We start from the raw sequence: 20034 nt of genomic DNA on the forward strand, positions 1-20034 counted from the left end.
TGAAACAATTGTATGACAGCTGATCATCAAGGGGTTTCCCTTTCTTTCTGTCAATTAATTATTGCTGTGGTCAAGCGTTTGTGGTGTCTTATTTCCCTACCACAAGGGACAGTCTGTCTTTTGCAAACTGTGGGCAGTGTCAGTGAGTAATATAGCCTTAAGGGATTGACGTGTTCTGCTAATAATTCATTTGCCATTGCACAGAAATCCTGTTGTGAAGAGGTGGGAAAGAGCATGCAGGAAGCTGGTTTTCCTTAGTTGTTTTCACTTATTGGTCTACCAGAACTGGTAATGATGTAACCGACTGGTCTGCCATAGACATCTAGTGAGAAGTTACTGGATCAAGGCGTATCTTTGGATCAGGACTGGACATGACCATGAATCTAAGATTGCCCCTCAATTGAGTTGCCACAAGCAAAGCAATCCCAGAGGAGCAACTCACACCTCTTTTTTTTCCTTCCCCAGAGATTGTTCCATGACTTGTATGGACCATGCCTGTGCTGTAGAGAAGGAGAAAACACACCTTTGGTGGTTCTTTGCATAAAGCTGCTCTCTGTAGGGGCAAGTCACAGAAATGTTTTTCACCAATGTGAATCAGGTCCAAGTGAGTCCTGAGATGTGTTGTCCTGGAGGCCCCAGTGCATTTGCACACCCACATAAGGGCTTATAATCTAGTCTTTTATGCAAAGAAAAAGCAGAGCTTTGGCAGGATAACAGTTATGAACTGCAAATTATTTTGGTGACTTAATGTTTCATCACTTCAGTACTTGGAGAGGGTTTCGATTTATGAGTGCAATTAGTGACAGAGACTGCGGTATGAAGGTTTGCTTTTGAAAGGAGAACATGCTTGAGATAATAGGCTGGCAAATTGAAAGTCCTTGGTGAATGGCTACAACTTACACAAACACATTACAGTCCCAGGTAATGACCTTTTTTTTTTCTTTCCTTTTTTTTTTTTTCTTTTTTTTAAATGCTAGCTCATACCCAGCGTCTAGTACACATCCAGTCAATGCTGAAGAGGGCTCCAAGTTATCGAACCCTGGAGCTGGAGCTGATTGAATGGCAGGAACGGGAGTTATTTGAGTATTTTGTGGTAGTGTCACTGAAAAAGAAGCCTTCTAAAAACACTTACCTCCCAGAAGTGACGTATCAGTTTCCCAAGGTAAAAGAAAAATTGTTACATACAGATCAATAAAGTGAAGAAGTGGGAAAATTAATCAAAATATGTTTTTTAAATGGAGTTAATAATTCAGCTTTCGTAATTGTTTGAAATTGATCTGTTATAAAGTGAAGGGCATAGAGAAGGTGACTGAAAGCTTACTGTCTTTATAAATTTATCTCTTCCAGTGCTGGAGAGTTTGGCCTGAGGGAAACTAATTTAAAGACTGTGTTTAAATCATTTGCTAAATATTTCACCTTTAGTTCATTTTGGCTATATTAGGATTTGTTCCAAAACTCACTGAAGTCAATGGAAAGACTTTTGCTGATCTATGGCATTTCTCTTGTGCTCTTGCAGCAGAAAGGAATTTGAATTATGACTGTGTTTTAAGTGGCCATTGTGCAACAAGGAAGTTTCAGGCAATTACAAAAAAAAAAATAAATTGAAAAATCCCACCAGTGATTACTTCTATTGTAAGAAATCTGTAAGCCTGTCCTGGAGTCATGCCTCACTCTGCCGAGCACAAATAAAGAACAAGCTGATGGGCCCTTGCTCTTCAGAGTTCATTGATAACCCCCTTTTTGAGAGGTGCTATGAAGCTGGCACTAACAGTAACTGCATGAACCTCCATTTTCTCCCCCACAGCTAGAAAGACCAACTAAGCAAATGCGTGAAGCAGAAGAGCGTCTCAAGGCTATCCCTCAGTTCTGCTTTCCTGATGCCAAGGACTGGCTCCCTGTCTCTGAATACAACAGGTAAACCCTCCAGCGCTCCTCTGCGTGGTGCTGATGAAGTGCATGTGGAGCAGCCACAGGCTTGTTGATGCCCAATTAAGGAAGTAGCAGTTTGAGTCTTGGCCACTTTAGGCTCAAGCAGCTGTATTTAATTTTTTTTTAAGTTCTGTATTATCTTTCTTCCCTATTCTGCCTGCCTCATGGGCCTGTGTGGCTGAGGGGAAGAGATCTGAAGGTTCCTCTCAGTGCTCAACGCAGAGGCATAGATGGAAGTATTTAAAATAAATCTTAAAAAGGACAGGGCCCTGCCCACCACCTGCCTTAGTCATTTACCCCAGAATGTTTGTGTAACATTGCAGGACACCTCTTCATTTGGCTCAGCGCAATGATATTCTGACAAATTTTTTTGAGCTAAGCTCTATGGCAGCAGAGGAGCCCTATCTTCCTTCCCTCAGAAGTGACTGACTACGGGAGAAGGGCAAGGGAAGGGGGAACCAGGCTTGCGTTTTCTTTTTCATTCAAAAGAAACCTCAAAACATGTATCTTTTCTTTCCCTGGCATCAGTGCGTCAGAACCTGATGATTTGAAAGTCTGAAAGCAGTAGAATAGGCAGAAGGATAGAATCACATAACAGTTTGGGTTGGAAAGAACTTTTAAAGGCCCTGTAGTCCAACCCCCCAGCAATAAGCAGGGACAACTTCAACCAGATCAGATTGCCCAAAGCCCTGACCTTGAATGTTTCCAGGGATGGGGCATCTACTACCCTATCCTATTGCTACAGGCCCTATTAAAAAGTCTGTCTATGTCTTCCTTAGAAGCTCCCTTTAAGTACTGAAATCAGGTCTCCTCAGAGCTTTCTCTTCTCCAGGCTGAACAACCTCAAATCTCTCAGTCTGCCCTCATAGGTGTTCCATCCCTCTGATCATTTTTGCGGCCCTCCTCTGGACTTTCTCCAACAGGTCCCTGTCTGTCTTGTACTGAGGACTCCAGAGGTGGATGCAGTGCTCCAGATGGGGTCTCCCCATATTCCCCTGGAATATGAGATGGCATTTTTGTGCATTTTGGCTTGTTGTGACATGTGTAAAGGAAGAAAGACTTGTTTGGGGTATGTCTAGAGGGACTTTCAACAATGACAAGGAACTGGCATTCACCTGCAGGGACTGCCGTAGCCAGGAATGTGTATGGAACTTTTTATTGGCTTACAAATGGCACATGCAACATAGACATTTTATATTCTGTGTTGCTTGTCTGTATTATTCAGTACATGGAAGCACCTGAATAGTGAGTTATTGAAAACACTGAAGAAGTGGAAAACTGCATGGGCAACATGGGTATGAAAAGCACACAGCCCTACCTACACAGTATTTCACCTCTTCTGCTCGTGCTCTCCTAGACAGACCTTTCACGAGCCCGTATTTGTGAAACAAGATATCCCTTCTATATACACCTATAATTATATAAACTCTGCCATTCCAGCACAAAGGAAAAATGTTTTCTATAACGCCATTTAAAACTTGCAAAGCACTCGGGAATGTTTCTTAGTCCAGGCACAAATTCACAGACCCATCCCTTACCTGTACTGTAATTATAGCTTTAAACTGTTGTTTTATTTCTCTGTCAGAAATGGTACTTATTCTAGATAGGGACATAAAATGAGCTGGATTTTGGAAATCGGTGTTGTTTCTGGATTAGAGAATGATTTCTCTCGTCTTGTAAAATATCTAAGATTCTCCCTTTAAGAAGAAAGTACGATCCAAAGAAAGATCTAACCAAAAGGTAAGGGAGATAGAGCATTTGAACACTGCCCTCAAAATCTCATTCTTGTGCTCCTTCTGCAGTACAAAGGGACTGCCATGTCACTGAAATTCAGCACCCATCTCTTATAGTAAAATAGCCATGTTGTCCACAGTTGTGCAGTGTGCAGGTATTTTTGCTGTACTGCTGATGGAATTTGTCCACAGAGTTTGTCTGCAGAGTACGTCCACGTGATGAGCAGAGGGAGAGAAGACCTTCCAGTAGGTAGAATTGATCACTGGATAAGGCAGAATCCCATTCTAAATGATCTACCTCATAGCTGTGCTGTAGTTCTGATAGTAAGATCTGGGCGATTTGTTTTCTTCCAGTGAGACCTTCTCTTTCATGCTGACTGGGGAGGATGGGAGCCGGCGGTTTGGTTATTGCAGGAGGCTGTTGGTAAGTACATCAACTTCACCTCAAAATGCAGAATTCTGTTAATATCTCAAAACTATAGTTTGAACTTGGAGGATGTTTCTCAGGGTTTTAGAAGAAAATGGAGTTACTCACTCTGAAATTCGGAAATGTAAAACAAGAATTTGTAATGGCTATGTCAGTCATATAGATCCCAAGTCTTGTAGGGAATTTATAAGGACATGGAAAGTTTCTCGTGTGAGCATTTATTTTTTAAATTCTTTATATTATATGCTTTTGGGCAGAATCAGAAATACTACAAGACTGCAAACAAAGGCATATGTGGTATTTCTAAACATTTGTGAGTAGTGTTTATCTCTTGGACAACTGCTTACATCTCCAAAATATTCTGCCAGCATTGCCTAATCAGTCTGCACCAGGTCCCTGATGTAGGTAATAAGCCATCCTGCCCAGGACAACGATGATGGAGAGCATGCCAGTATCACCATTTGCTCAGGACCGTGCCATAAGCTGATGCCAGTGCTGGGAAGTCTAGGTTCTCAGACTCCTTTTCAGTCCTTATGACAGGGTGTACGGTCAGTTGGTGGTGTGGGAACCCAGCTCAACACACCAAACAGTTTTGTCTCATCACCTGGAAAATCAGTGGTTACCTGATAAATTGAGGCCATTGCAGTGTGTGTGTGTGTTGGGAAGGCAGGGAGGAAACTGCACAAAGGCTTGCGAAGTGTTTTAAGGCAGGTAAAGCACAGCACAAATAGGTATTTTGCTATCCATCCTGCAGACCTGATCAGAGGGCGGCAAAGCATAAAGCAGTTGGTCCTACATGAGCCTGTGCTCATCACCTCTGGGATAGGTTTGGACTTCACTGTGAGTGACTAGCTAAGGAGCCATGGCTGTTCACATGACAGTTGTCCACATTTGGTTGGAGAGCTTATATGGATATTGGATGCTGCAGGAACCGTTTGTACCCTCTCTGTGCAAAATTAATATCTGCAGCAGGATTGCAAACTTTTAAATAGGTACCCCCTATCTAAGAGAGAGGGACACTGACACTTTCCCCTTCCTTTCCTCTCTGGCATTGATTTCCCATCTTTCCAAGCAGGGAACACCTGCCTTCAATGGCTTACAGTGGCTTACAGTAGATGGAGCAACTTGCTGTCATTAGAACAGCACATTCCATTCTGCATGCGCCTGTACCTGACCCTGCTCTTACCCTGCTCTTTGTCTATGGCAAAGCTTCTTGTCGTGCAGACAGCAGATGCTCTGTCTGGGAGGTATTGCTGTGTGTGGTTCCTGTATTTGTAAGAAGTTCCATTTAAACTAACATAACAGAAAACTTGTTTATCAATTCTGTGGGCGGTATTTGCCATAGGTGGGATCACAGAGGCTCGTTTACTCTGTATAACCCAGTGTGTAAGTGTGGGCCACAACAAGGTTTATACGTGGAAAGGCAACGTTAATGAAGGCTTGTGTTGCGGTAAATCTAGGGCTGGTCAGGGACTGATTCAGAGATAAACAAGTAGAGCACCTAGAAGGTATCCATACTGGTGTAAATAAGCATAATAAGATGTAAGGTAGCAGTACAATTCAATTACTTTTTTTATGTGTTTTCATTTAAAGGGGTAATAAGAGGTATTTGGAAAAAAACCGACAAAACCTTAGAAAATGTTGGCTATAATTAAATTATGGAATATTTTCACTCTACCAGATAAGGGTTGTTTAAGACTTTTCTATTTCTGGGAATGTTAGCAAGTTTGGAATCAGGCATAGACTTTTCATTTGTGAAATGCAAACCAGCTGATCCTGGTCCAGGAAATAATCAACAAGTGAAAAAAGATGTTTACACAGGAAAGTTGAATTAGTTTGTTAATGAAGGATTAATGTAGGCTTTTTTTTACTCACTTAAGGCTCACTGAAATCCATACTACACTAAATGCAACATAAAAATAGAACACTAACTTTCAGCTGGTACAGAAATAGGCTGGCATAGGAGGAAATACCGGCAACAGATCGAAATCAATACTACATACTCCTATATATATATGGTGTTTTGAGATAACATTAAAGACTTTTTTTATCCTCCATTAGCAATGGCAAAAATCAATCAACCAGATAGCAAAAAAAACAATTTAGAAAAGGAAAAATAAGTACTATCTTGGTAAATCTATCTCATAATTATAAAGCCCATGATAAAGCTGATCTACTGCTGCCCTGGGAGATCACTTAATTCAGGATGTGTCTTCTGGTTCCAAAACCTGACAGATCTCATCTCATCGGGACAGCCTATCCAGAAGAGGAAAGTGGAGTGATACTGATGTGCTTTACCAGTTTGTCCCCTTCTGGGGCAAATCCTACCTTACCTTCTGAAAGCAAAACTGACATAGTCTGGGGCTTGGCAATACAGAGGATTTTAGAAGCTGCAGACAAACATCTCAGCATTTTTCTGCCTCGGGAAATGGCACAAGTAGCAGAGATCTGCCATTATTGGGATCCTGCAACCTCTTTGCTGGAAGAAATGGTGGAATTGGGGTTGTTACCTGAAGTGTTTTCTGCAGAGGGTTCAGCTGGGCTCACAAAGTGTAACAGCTTCTTGTCCCCTGCAGACGTTGGTGCATGGGTGGAACAGGTTCTCTGATGTGTACCTCAGTGTGATATTTCTATTGACAGCCACATGCATCCTTTCTTATTTTATGTACGCAAATACAGACTTTGTATATGCAATAGGGAGCAGGTATTACGAATTCTGCGGGAACCGTTTATATGCCAGAGGCTTGGGCTCTGAACCAGATTTTTTTATTTGGGTGTCCAGTATCCTGAGCAGTTTCTAAAAGCTTCAGTCAGGGTGACTCAGATGTCCAGGAGAGCACAGCATCTCCTCTGACTAGTCTCGTTCCTGACCCACAAGTTCTGTCACATGCAATAACCATAATTTGGGAACTACATGCAGTTTTTGGCAAACTTTGTGTAAGAGAAAGGTGAGGCCATATTGTGTAATACAGAACCATAAGAAAATGCTAAAGTCATTATGAAGTGCTCTGCTTCAATACAAGCCAACTGCTGAGAGGCTAATTCCTTAGAAAATATTCCACAGCTGTCCTGGCAAGGGATGCTTTTGTAATACCCAGAGAAAGGTGTCCCACATCTTCTAGAGCATTTGGCAGTTCTCGGAAGCAGTCTCCATGGCTGGATGGACCAACCAGCCTGACCTTGTGAGGATGGCTATCTGTGTCTTCTACAGAAGCTTGTGTTACGATCCCTTTGTTTATGAAACAATTTCTTTTTGTCAGCATTGTTTTTCTTTGGCATGTTGCAATAGGAACAAACTGCTCCACTTTTTCTTTTCTGCCTTCAGATTTCAGCTTATTCCAGACCCTTCTTTTTTGGGGGGTGTGTGCTAAAACCCTGCCAAAACTACCTCAAGGGATACAGTGACAATTAAGTTCTGTTTGTACTACAAATCCTGTACAATATCTCCTTTACATGTATTGATATTGTTTTTGTTTCATTTTGGAACAGGATTAGAATGGAATGTAACCTATTGTACCACAGCAGTCTGCGCTTCCATAGATAGTATAAAGTTTTCCAGTTATATCTTGATTCCTCCAAGGCAATCGTGTAACAGCTGTCCTTGTGACCTGATGTGCGAAGTATGCATCTTCATATAAAGAGAAATGGGCCAATATATTGTAGAGATATTAACTCCAACTACTGTGCCGTTTTCCTGTAAATAAGACATTTTTCTTCAGTAACTCAGACTAATTTAACTTTCCTTTCCAGACTAATTTAACTTTCCTTTCCTTACTAATTAATCAATCAACTTGTTAGGCTCTTTTCTAGAGCTGTTCTTGGGCTGTGGCTCTGTGATATACAGATGTCAGCAGCAAAGATAATTTGAGCAGTTTCTGCTTATGTCTCAGTCTCACCTAGCCTGTTACAGCTATCTCCAGTGGACATTACAATGCCACTGGTGCTATGATGCAGCAACCCGGGTAGGGGCAGAAGGGAAAGCAGGAGCACAGGAAAAGCAGGAGCATAACATGGGGAAGGAACAGGTGTGATGTTGCTGTTAATCTTAGTGTACCTTGTAAAATACCGATTTTTAATTTGATTTAGTGTATAATTTTGTTTTACTGATGGTCTTGATTTAATATGTTAAAAAATTGCTGTCTAATGGGTGTGACTGAAGTCTTATCTCTTTTCTATCTGTGCAACCCCATAGCAGGATTGTGCCCAGTTAGAGGACAGTGGATGTACAAGTATCACAGTGGTGAAAACAGGGACCTTCTCAGTAGGTTTCTGCTGACCAACACTCAGCTGCAAGACCTACCAGTACTAGAAAATCTGTAGCACTTTCCCTACTGGGATGCCATGAACCATCTCTGCAGCCCAGAAAAAGGGTATAGACAGCCAGAGAGACATCAGGCCTGGATCCTCTGTTTGTGTCCAGTGCAGCTCCTTGTCAGACTGGGTTGTCAGTGGCCTTATGGCTGGGATCCACAGCTCTGTGGCAGCCCCTGTCCCAGGGGCAGTCATGGTGTGTAAGCTGCTGTTTTATGGGATCTTCAGAAGCATCTTGGGCTTTACTGCCATGAGAGTTGCTGTGGATGCTGGGGGATGCTATAGTTCTAGCTAGCAGGGCAGAACTATAGTATTAAGATATTGCATCCTCAATACAATGTCCCGCAGTTCGTTGCCACAGCTGGTTCATGGGAACAGCAGGAGACACACATTTCTATCATACAGGGCAAACATCTAAGAAGACCCAGTTCTCAGAGCAGAAAGCCTGACAATGCCAGGATTTCTTGGCTAGTAACATTGTACTTGCCAAAATGAGATGAAAATTTGCAAATTTCACCCCTCTCTTCCCTCTCACATAAAAAAATGCTCCTCCAGTTCTTTTCTAGGCTAAGATGAACCAGCCCTAGGAGTTGCTGGAGGAGCAAATGCCCGATCATGAAGTGTGTACATTAAAACATGAAAAACAGTAGTTAAGTAGGAGTAGTTCACTCTACATTTGCTGGGGCAGGAGAGGGGAATTTGTTACACTGTGAAAGCAGCTTTTGTGGGATGCACGCTAATGTTTGTGGAATAGAAAAAAGCTTGCTGGAAAACCTTTTCTTACCCTTGCCGCCTTCTCTCCATCCTGCCCTCCCCCAAGCACCTTTGACAGCCCTATGCACATTGGGTACTCTGGCATTCATGAAACAAGAAAACTTTAAGACAAGCTTTTGGATTTAAAACACCCACAGTTTTCTCATGGTCTGATTTCAGATTGGCCCTGATAATGAATGAAGAGCTGCCACAGAAGCTGTCTTGTGATTGATGTATTCATTTTAGACTCTCAACATTTGAATTGTTCTGATTCCTGACACCATTAAAAACATTTCTCTTTCTGGATATGTTGGCTTGCTGATGAGGCTGGGGCTTATGTGGCTGTGAGGATGTGATTGTGTTAGGCGTAGGAGAGTGGTGATATGATCTGACAAAATAACCTAATTTCTGCAAATTTGCTTTTCATTCTCTGTAGTTCTAGGCCTGTCATCCTTTAAATTAAGCCAGCAAAAAAACTGCAGGCTTCTCAAAAAGGAGCCATGCTGGGTTTTCAGTGTCTCTCTTTTTCTGAAATTACCAAGCCTTATCTAGTATATGCAGAAAAATGTTCATGGGAGACATCTCCTCTATCTTCTTGACGTCATCCATTCAAGCTACGCAACCCATCAGCTTGCATGTGGCTCTAATATAACTGAGCAGGAGTTGTATTGCAGACACCAATGAGTTATGTGTCTGAATGGCTGGTGAGTATGCACACTGCAGGGACAGCCTGCTTTGCTTTGAAAGCAAATGTGTGTGGTATGCGAGAGACTCTCCTATGGAAGAAGGTCTTTGAAGGCATCCCTGGATTTCAGGCACATGGGCAGGGAGGTATGATTTGAAAGAGAGGAATGGCAGGCTTATTTTTTGGAGCAAAAGCCTATGGTTTCTTCTGCCAAAGCAGGTTTTGGAGTGGGCTTTTGTCAGTACATTTCAGATTAAACTCACTATAAAAAAGACTGTCCTGGGCCACTTGCGGACTAGCCAAGATGCAGATCTCAGCTCCTCCTTCTCATAGCCAAGTTCCTGTCAGTTTGTGTTCATCCTCTTGGGAAACTGTCTTATCAACAAAACCAATTAGCATTTTCATTCGTGACACTGGACTAAGGCTGAAAATATCCTGGGCTCCATGTAAACAAACTGAAAACAAACCAAAACCAAAACATCATTCCCTCCATCCCTCTTCTTCCAATAGGGGTGCAGTGCCTCAAGGCAGAGTCACTCAGACGCCTCACAGCTGTGCTGCTTTACCCTACAGCTTCCCTGAACCGGACCTATTCATTGTGTGGAAGAGGGAGGCTTGGAGGACATAACTTCAAGTCTTTGTGGCCGTCTTGTAGAGCACAGCCTGCAACTTGGCAGCACTTTTTTTCTGGGGAGAGAGGAGTTTAAATCAATACTGTTGGCCAGATCCAGTGCCCAAGTGTCCCATGGTGAACAGAGATGAGTCTAAGCAGAAAAGGGAAGAGTGTCATGTCTCATACAATATTTTTTGGGGAAAGAAGCAAACTAACGCACATGGAGCAGTTATATTAAAGCCATTGTTAAGGTGTAAACTGATGGCTGAGACGGGAGATTATGTGAAGAGCTGCCAGTGTCAGAAATTTGAGAAGTCCTGCCCCTCAGAATGGCTCTGCCTGAGGCTTTTGCTTGCTGCCTCTTGCAGATGATTTGTATGGATCTGGGAGGCTGTGCTATTTGCAAGATAAAGTCTCTGAAATAACAGAAGAGGGTGTCCTATATGATGAGTGAAAGGAGGGAAGAATCCCAGCTTCCAGAAACATGTAGCCTTTAAGATGTTTGAAAGCAATGATATTTCATAAAGGAGAATCTTTGAGTAAGCGCTAAGAAGTTATTGTTTCTAGTCTTATAGATGACCCAGGAATGTGATGTTTTTACTGGCACTCAGTGAGACAGCTCTTGGTTGGGAACTATCCAAGGGTCCTGGCATGGCTTCAGCATTCCTGCAGATTTGACACAATGATTTTAACCAAAATCCCACATGCTTGATATAATCACTCAGTGCCTTTCGAAAGGATTTTATACCTAATATGGACAAAAAGGGCTCTGCTTTTTCAGAGATGTGACGTGTAGTGAGCAGGTTTGGATCCAGAAATAGACTCATCTGTATTCGCTTAGCTGTGGTATTTTTTTTGTGGTCTTTATTATAGCAGGCAGGCACCTGCTGACTGTCCAAGTCTAGATTGCAATATTCAGATTTGGAAAGCACATCTACCCCTCAGTTTCTCTTGATTGACATCTATGTGGCATGAGAATGCCAAACACGCCGTGGGGAAGCTAATCACTGTATTGGCAGAGTCTAATGATGAGGCAAAGATAAACATATACTGGCCTTCCATGTGGATACAGAGATGATCAGTCATTTTGGCTAAATGTAAAAGTGGGCAGAAGCTGATGGAAACAGTGACTGAGCTCCTTTATCACAGAGTTGTTATTGATGGAGATGATTCTGTCACTGCTGCATATCAGTACCATACAGCTGTGCAAAGAGGCTAAGTGATTCTTTGACAGCCACTTCTCTCTCCATGTGGCTCAAGCACAGCTGATTCCACAAGGTGCAAAGAAGTAGGCAACCTCGCAGATTGTCTCAGACCCCTCTTTTGCCTTTTCGCTCCTGGGGTGCTGGGGTTTTCTAGCATACCTGCAGCCATTGTGTGCCATGATGGAGATAGCTCCTGGACAAGGCAGTGCCAGGACATTTTGCATTGTGTCTTGGCACCATATGTGACTGCATCTGAACTCAACACACTGCCTTGTTAAAATAACAACCCCTAGGAAGCGTGTGCCTGCTGATCTGGTGAAAATCAGTTGCAACTACACAAAACTGGAATGCTTCATCACAGCTTACTAAAAATACAGTGGGAAGATGCTATGCATGGATGTCACTGCCATCTGTGCACATTGTATGCATGCAGATCACAGGCAAACCAGCTCTCTGCTCTGAGGACCTTAGTAGGGATAGTTTTTCTAAAGTGCTTAGTATTGGCCTAATTCTGCTGCTTTTCCAGTAACTAAGCTGAATCCAGCAAGTGGTTGTACTCCTCTTTTGCTCAGAGAGCTGATGTGCCTTCCCCTGCAGAGGTATAAGCAGGGCGTGCAGAGTCCAGTATGCTGAGGGAACACATGCCAGTCATGCCAACTCAAACCATTTGCTTCTCTAGGAAATATCTTCAATAGGATGGTTACAGAACAGTCTTTATAGTGTGGGGTTTTTTTTGGGGGGGGCGGGGGAAGGTTGGAGGGAATGTGCATCATTGATTCATACTTGCCAGTGTTTAAGTTATTTAAGAGTTTCATGTTTATCATGCATTAATCTGAGCAAGTTAATGATTTAGCTCACACAGTTTGCCTTTGCTTAGGTCCATGAGTTTGCTTTCTGTAAGTTGAACTCTCTTGAACATCATGGAGTGAGCAGGAAACTAAAGCCATCGTAACCTCCCTTTAGCATTGTAGTTCTCATCTCCCAGTGCACGGCTCTGGGATGGCCCCCTCCTCCTGCAGGAGCATAGGACACTGATAGGACAGGCATGAGTTACAGTGGTAGTTAAATGTGCTTTTATGGCTGCAAGCTGGAGTGATATTGGAATACAGCTTGAGAGTGCTGTGATTTCCTAAGTGGATAAGCACTATTTATGCTTTTTAGTTTCCTGTCTTATGGAAGAAATATGATGCTTTTCCAAGAGCAGCTGTTTTGATGGAGAAATGGATAGTGAAAGATGTCACATGATGGCCAACTGTGTGATCAGAGAGAAGTGTATTTCCTTATGATTCCAAAATAATATGTAATTTCAGTCTCCTTTTTACTGTTATCAGCCAAGTGGAAAAGGCCCACGCCTACCTGAAGTTTATTGTGTCATCAGCCGGCTGGGATGCTTTGACTTATTTTCCAAGGTAAGAACATTTTTTTTCCCAATATGGTATTTTAATTTGATTGTTTACTGGGACGCATCTGCAGTGATGAACCAGACAAGAAGAATTTCTTCCTTTGATGGGAGATAACTGTATTTTACAGTTGCTGTTTTGGATATTCCATCCCTATTATTGGGTTCATCAAAGAATGTCTTATTACTTCTGTGACTGAGGCAGAACTTGATTCAAAAAACATCTGGGTGTCTGTATGATCTGGCTGACTGAAGCTTTTTCCATTGTTTTCTAAAGCTGTTCTGTACTGAGCTGTAATTTTTGGCATTCACAGTTTGAATGATGGGCCAGTACCACTTTTATTCCAATACCCCATGGAATGATGAGGTTGAGAAAAAAGATTATATGATAAGTGAATTCTATATGCTTAACTCTATTGACATATTTTTTTAACCCTAGGAGGTGAGGAAAGCATGGATAATCTTTTAATTGGCCTCCACATTAATGAATCCAAAGTTGCACTGTGTGCTGATGTGTTTTACCTAGCTAATACCTTTACTGACACAAGAGTTTTGAGACAATAAGCAGAGCATTGCAGCTAAATGGAGGGTTTGAGTAGTCATAGAAACCTCTAACTGCCGGTCTGCTCCAGAGCAATTCTGCTTTTGTAAGACTAAATGTTATTAAAATTAACTATTAATAACATTTCTGATTAATTAACATTGGAAATATCTGCCAGTTTAGGGCCTCCTAATAATCTGAGAGTATGTTCCGCAAAATCCGGAGAGCATCTCAGAATATTGTATAGGATTTGCTGGTGATCTACGGAGAACAATGATGGTCTAATGTCCAATGGCTGCCTTCTCTTTTTCCATTTTAATACAGTGTTCATAAAAATGTTGGTTTGACTTGCCAGAGATTTTACTTCAGATATGAGAGATCTCACAGAACTTATGCAGATTTTTCTTGTTCATTAGTGTAGGAATGAAGTTGAAAAAAACATGTAAATAATTGAACTTCATAGCATTTATATTGTTCATGTGATCTAACAATCATACAGAATGTTATCTTCAAAGCAGGTTTCAAGCTTTTCTAGATTAACAAAAATCTTGAGTGAAGAAAAACAATTGAGTTGCAATAGTTAATTGCAATTCTGCTTAATCTTTCATAAATCTCTGAAATCAAGGGTTTATAACAGTGTCTCATAGATATAACGTGTCTAAACACAGATATCGGTGAGCAAAATGGAGTGCATTGTTCTGGGAGGACAGCACAGCTCACCAAACTCGTGGTGTGGATAGATGTCCTGAGGCTCTTTGTTCACTTTTATGGTTTTTATCTAATTTTAATAGTGCACTTAAGGGGGGATGGGGGCGGCAGGCGGGCAGATGGGAAAGGCAAAAATATAAAAAAAAAAGAGGAAATTTAAGTATCCTCCTTGCAAGAAAAAATCACTGAAGCTGAGGTATAAAGTAAGACAAGGAAGGTCATTGCACCAAAATTTCAAGTAATCTGCTTTGCCAGTTCAATCTGTAACTTCAAAAAATTTCTGATCATCCAACTAAAGTGAACCCAAGGTTGATGATGAGTGTAATTTCACGGGCTTCAGCAGGGGCTGTTCCCAGTCACTGTGGCAGGCAGGCTGCCCACACGGGCCTCAAATTCTTGGTCTGTGTAGGAAAGAAGTCTCCCAGTCAATTGCATACTGGGCCCTGAGCAGGGCTTTAACACACCTATGCTGTTTTTTAACTCCTGAACTCCTGGAGGTGCTGGGCCACAAAAAGACCTCATTGCACTGGAGTCTGCCCACAGCAGCACTGCCCCACAAAGGGCTGCTCACTTCCTGATGGTACCGAAGCCAGAGTGGGAGCAGGGTGTTAGGCTACACATGGGATTGACTCCAGTTCTCAGCTGGATATAGCACAGCTCTTCAGCACACGCTCCAAGCACCGCATTTGGAAAGACTTTGGGTGAAACAGCTGTGAAATGAAGGAGGAAGAGTTTCAGCCTTAGCACCTCTGTTGGTTTTGAAGACAGATAAGGTGTGGATGGAGACAGAAGTTCTTGAAAAGCGAGATAGTCTCTTTTTCCAGCCTCCTGAGAGGAACCTGGACTGTCCTAATTGATAAATCCAGTGAAAGAGAGCAAAACGATTATGATGGTGCACTTTACTGAGTTAACAGAAAAATGTGAGTAATGAAAGACCATAAGATATTAAACCTTGGATATTATTTATCAGAAAAGCAAAAGGAGTCCTCTGTTTTAAAATGTTAATCATCCTGTTTCTGATAGCCTGCATTATTTTCATGTTCCTCAAAGCCTTTTACGCTCACTTCTGTGATACCTAGTGCTAAGACAGACTTGAGAAGCACAGATATCTTTACGGCCAGACGGTTCTTCTGGTCGTGGTTTCAACAGATGGTTTTGACCATTTTATCTCCTGAGATCTGTCTTTAAATTTTATTTGGTTTAAATGCTCCTTTGTATTTGTATTGTCAGGATTGTTGGGACAGGCATACGACACACACATTGACCCCAACTTCAGCAATATAAAGCATCAAATAGTGACTGCAGAAAAGGAGATAGGTATTGAGCACATTACAGCTGTGTGTTGGCTGTGTGCAGGAGCACTAAGGGACTTGGGACATAGCCTTCGTTTTTGTTATTTCCCATTTGGGCAGCTGGTTTTGTTTGTTGAGAATAGTTTTTGAGCTGCAAATTACATCAAGAGTGAAATTCGTATCTTCACTTACAGTTATCTGCCACTTCTATGGACTGGAATGCAAGCTATGTGTGTAGGGTCAGCTTTTCTTTAGTTAGGTCTTTACTATGTTGCAAGGAGGAAGGGGAAACTGTACCAGTGATTGCCTCTACTGGCATCAGTGTCACTAGCTATCCTTGTAGGTCACCCACTTCTGCTTAAGTATTTTTTAATGTTCTGTTTCAATGAAAAACATTTCCAAGAGAAACAAGGGAAAATGCCTGACTCAGACCCCCTAACTCTTGCAGGGCCTTTTGCTCTTGAGTGGTGGTTAAAAGATCAACATTTCAGGTCAAACCTCTAACCACTTTGAAGCTTGCTTTCTAGTCTTCTTTAGGTTTATCATCTATATGGTCTGTCTAATATGGGAAAACTTAGCTGTGATCTAATTTATGCTGGCCCATGTGACCAAAGAGAGAAGAAAATAAGTCCTGTCTATCTGTAAGAAGTTCCATCTGCTTATTTAAAAATTAGATTGCCTGCTCTGCGTCATGTTAAACAGAAAATGACCTTAATGCAGGCACACAGTGTAAACAGCTGGGCATGCTTCACGAGGCTGCTCACAGCTGGCTCCAGCTCAGCGCAGACTGTGATGCGACTGCTGCTGCCATGGCCTGGTCTCTTCCAGGAGTTTTTTCCTGGTGGAACTCTGCTGGTATTATAGGGTGGCAGGGTTGCTTTCCCCGCTGGTCTGGCTTTTTCTTGCCCTTTCAATTGAAATGGAAGAGATGACCAGGGCAGAAGAAAGCGTTTCTCCTTAATACAGATGTCAAGATGTATTAGGGAGATGTGATGCTGACCTGGCCTGTGATCTTTCTCACCTTTGGCTGGCCTGTTGTTCAGCCAAAGTCCCAACAATATAGATCCTTTCTGCCATGCTGAGTCTACTTTCTCCTTTCCAGATTTGTTATTTCTTCCTTGTCTTTGTATTATCTGCATTCACAAAACAGGCTCCATTTTGTAACTGGAAAATGTATCATTTTTAGGGTACAGTTGAATCTCATGGCTTTAACGGTAATGAAGAAATGCATGGCAGAGGAGAATTAAGCCTAAATCTGCTGTCGTTAGGCACATTTGGGTCAAAAGATTCTTCAAAAGTGTACGTGGTGCTGATATGTTCTGTCTCTTTCTCTCTTATGTCTTACTAATGGATCAGATCCTGGATGAGGTTGAAAGGAGAAGAGGAATATCTGCTGCCTTGGTTTATCCATTTATGAGGAGTCTTATGGAATCTCCTTTTCCTGCACCTGGAAAGACAATCAAAGTCAAAACCTTTCTGCCTGGAGCTGGAAATGAGGTAAAAAGCAATTGCAAATATTAAAAGTCAAAGCCTCCCTCCTCACCACTCCAATATCAAACAGCAAAGGAAAACCAGGTGGAGATGTACAGATACTGCAAAGCATATGAGGTGGCACACCCTCAAAATGAGCAGTGCAGGAACTGCACCGATTTTGATATGCTAATACTTGTTCCCATTGATGATGATAAGCCAAGTTATTGTTATGTATTTGTTATATTACATTTATTAATAAGTTGTGTTTTAAGAAGAAGACACATACACCGCAAATGTACTAGTATGCCTGGCCTAGTGTTGTTAATAGAGCTACAGGGGTGCTGGGCTTTATCACGGCGACAACAAGCAAACACAAGTTTCCCATGCTGGCTGTACTTGAACAGTTCAGCAGCTGGTTGTTGTTGCAAACTTCATTACAGCTGGTCCTGGCCTTGGTAGGATGAGTGACCAGCAGCAGTTGAATGGCTCTTTTTGGCAATAAATACACTTTAACTGGCCCTCAAAGAAATAGTCTCTATTTAGAAAAGCATGTCGTATAAAAGTTTTTGTGAATGTGTGTACATGCATATAATAGAATTAATTTCCTTTTATTACTGACTCAAGAAGATAAAAGCCTAGCATTATACAACACAGGCCTTACTGGAAAATGGCAATATCAGTGCCTTCCTTAAAAAGTTTTTTGTAACTTGAGGCTTGCTTGTCAATTGCCATGTTAAATTCTGCTCTCTGCATGTCCTTCTGTAAGTATATTGTAGCTCCACTCAGATGGGCGAGTGTATAGGGGTAATAAATTTCTGCAGTTAGGAACAGAATTTGACCCAGTTAGGCAAAACAGGAAAAAAAATCCCCTCTAGGGTTACTTTACACTCCTGAGGGTTAGTTTTACAGTGCTATTACTGTTTTTACATTCAATCATATTTTCTCTGAGTGTAACGCCACTGACTTCAATTGAGTGAGCTTATATTGTCACTTGCTATGAAATGTAAAGGGTTCCTTGTATAACTGACTTGCAAGGCATGTTTAAGTATTTTTTTCTGGAGAAGCAAAGGAAAATTAAAAGGCTGATTGTCACAGCAGTGGTAAGATCTGCTGACGCTTTTTGATGTGAATATATCTGGGAACCATGGATCTGCAACTTCTCTATCCTCTGCTCAAGCTTCTGAACTCTCCCAGAGAAAAACATTGAGATAAATCCAAACAAACAAACAACTCTCTTCTGGCTAAACTCTGCTCTCTGTCATGCTAGTACAAACTCGTTATTTAAATGGAATGCACTGGCCTAATTAGGAACAGAATTTTGTCCTTCCATTGTGGCTCCTCTGGCCTAAACAAAGATGATGATTAATTGGGAAGTAGACATTATATTTCTTTGTGATGAGCAGACTGAAGCAGAAGTCTTGCCAGGCAACAGAAATCATCCATGGCATTTACAAAAGCTGCCGTAACTTGCATTGCATCCTACCCTGCAGCAAGATTTTTGCGTTGCAAGTTTTGCAGTAAAACCAGCTCCTCATGATTTGATACATAAATATCATTTAGGCCTACAATACTAATGCTAAGGAATGAAAATGGGCACCTTTACTGAATACGAGAAAGGAGAGATGGGCAGCGTTTGCCAAGGAAGCATTCATGGTATGCTATCACTCCACATTTGATTCTTACTGCTGTCTGAAGCAACAGCTGAGTAATAGGTATATAATACTCTGGCACTATAATGTTTCTGTATTTTAGGGCTTAAAAATCAGATCTGTACACAAATACTAACAGTGTCACTAGCAGTGACTTTCTTTTTATAGTCCTGTGTTGCTGATCACAAACAATATTACAACTAAACTAGTATGAACTGAGTCTGTTTCCAGTGTCCTGTGGTCTTGCTGCTGATCAGATCCTTAAAACACTGTGTTTGTGAGGAATTTTGTACTTAAGTTTAAGACAAATACAGTATGCTTGTGGAATGTAGTGTCATGTGCATGAAAACATAGAAGTGGTCTAAAGCAATAAAGCGATGGCAATTTTTGGACATATGGAAAGAAGGAGATGTGTATATATATGTTCCTGTTAATCTGTCTTCAAAGATTTCAGCACAGCTTCAACTTTTCCCCTTTCCCTTCTCTTTCCTGAAATTCCTCAGTAGTTCATAATTTGCTGTCTTGCACTTTGTATTTTCCTCCCTCTGTTGCTCTTTTCTTCATGTCATTTTTCCCTCTTCTTTTTTCTGTCCCCTGTCTTCAAGTTCCTCATCTGAGAATGTCAGTTGCAAAGTAAAAGGAAGATATAATAAAGGAATCAAGCAAAAGGCATTTGAGAAAAAGAAGGAGGGGGCCTGAGGTCATGGATGAAGTGTGAAAATTAGACTTTAAAAGGATGTCACACACAAGTCACCATCTAAGACCTTGTCCTGACTCCCCAGTTAAGTATATACGTATTTTTATGACAAAAAAAAAAGTTTTAAATATTATCTAGTGAATTATGCATCACAGGAGAGTGAAAATTAAGTAAATTTGGTTTAAATTTTACATGACACTTAAGTTCAGTCCCTGGCTTATACCTAGATGTGAATTTGAATCACTACTCAAGTTTATAACTCAATTTACCTTGTCTTCGTGGCCTTTTTGAAGCCTGTAAGCTTGCGGCTCCAGTGTTTCCAGTTTATTACTTGCTTCATACTGCTGACAGCCAAGCTTTACATATATGGTCTTCAGAAGGCAGATTTAATGTGCACAACTGTATTCTGGGAAGAAGGATGACTTGATAGTGAATTGTGTAATACACCATTTCTCTGGAGTGCTGTGCCTTCGGCCTTGGTTTACAAAAGAGCACGGGGGTCACTCTGTGTCCCCTCAACAGGCAAGCATGGAGTGGTGCTGGAGGGCCCGGACTGGGGTGCTGGGCACCCCTGGGGCTGTGAGCCCTGGCCAGTCATGCTGACTGATGTTTGTTGGGT

At 41.6% G+C, this 20034-nt stretch overlaps 1 protein-coding gene across 9 annotated transcripts in view; it reads left to right on the forward strand.

The window, feature by feature from the left end:
* DENND2B (DENN domain containing 2B) overlaps positions 1 to 20034 on the forward strand; it is a 171488-nt gene that overhangs the window by 124651 nt on the left and 26803 nt on the right. For 7 of the 9 annotated variants that reach the window (XM_054069118.1, XM_054069115.1, XM_054069120.1 and 4 more), the window contains 5 exons: positions 978 to 1162; positions 1805 to 1914; positions 4017 to 4086; positions 12967 to 13065; positions 16953 to 17093. In XM_054069118.1, coding sequence (XP_053925093.1) covers positions 978 to 1162; positions 1805 to 1914; positions 4017 to 4086; positions 12967 to 13065; positions 16953 to 17093 — 605 coding nt within the window. The remainder of the gene's footprint in view (positions 1 to 977; positions 1163 to 1804; positions 1915 to 4016; positions 4087 to 12966; positions 13066 to 16952; positions 17094 to 20034) is intronic. The other 2 variants (XM_054069119.1, XM_054069121.1) reach the window with 1 other exon arrangement.

The sequence above is a fragment of the Cuculus canorus genome, chromosome 5 (assembly GCF_017976375.1).
Source record: "Cuculus canorus isolate bCucCan1 chromosome 5, bCucCan1.pri, whole genome shotgun sequence".
Taxonomy (NCBI): domain Eukaryota; kingdom Metazoa; phylum Chordata; class Aves; order Cuculiformes; family Cuculidae; genus Cuculus; species Cuculus canorus.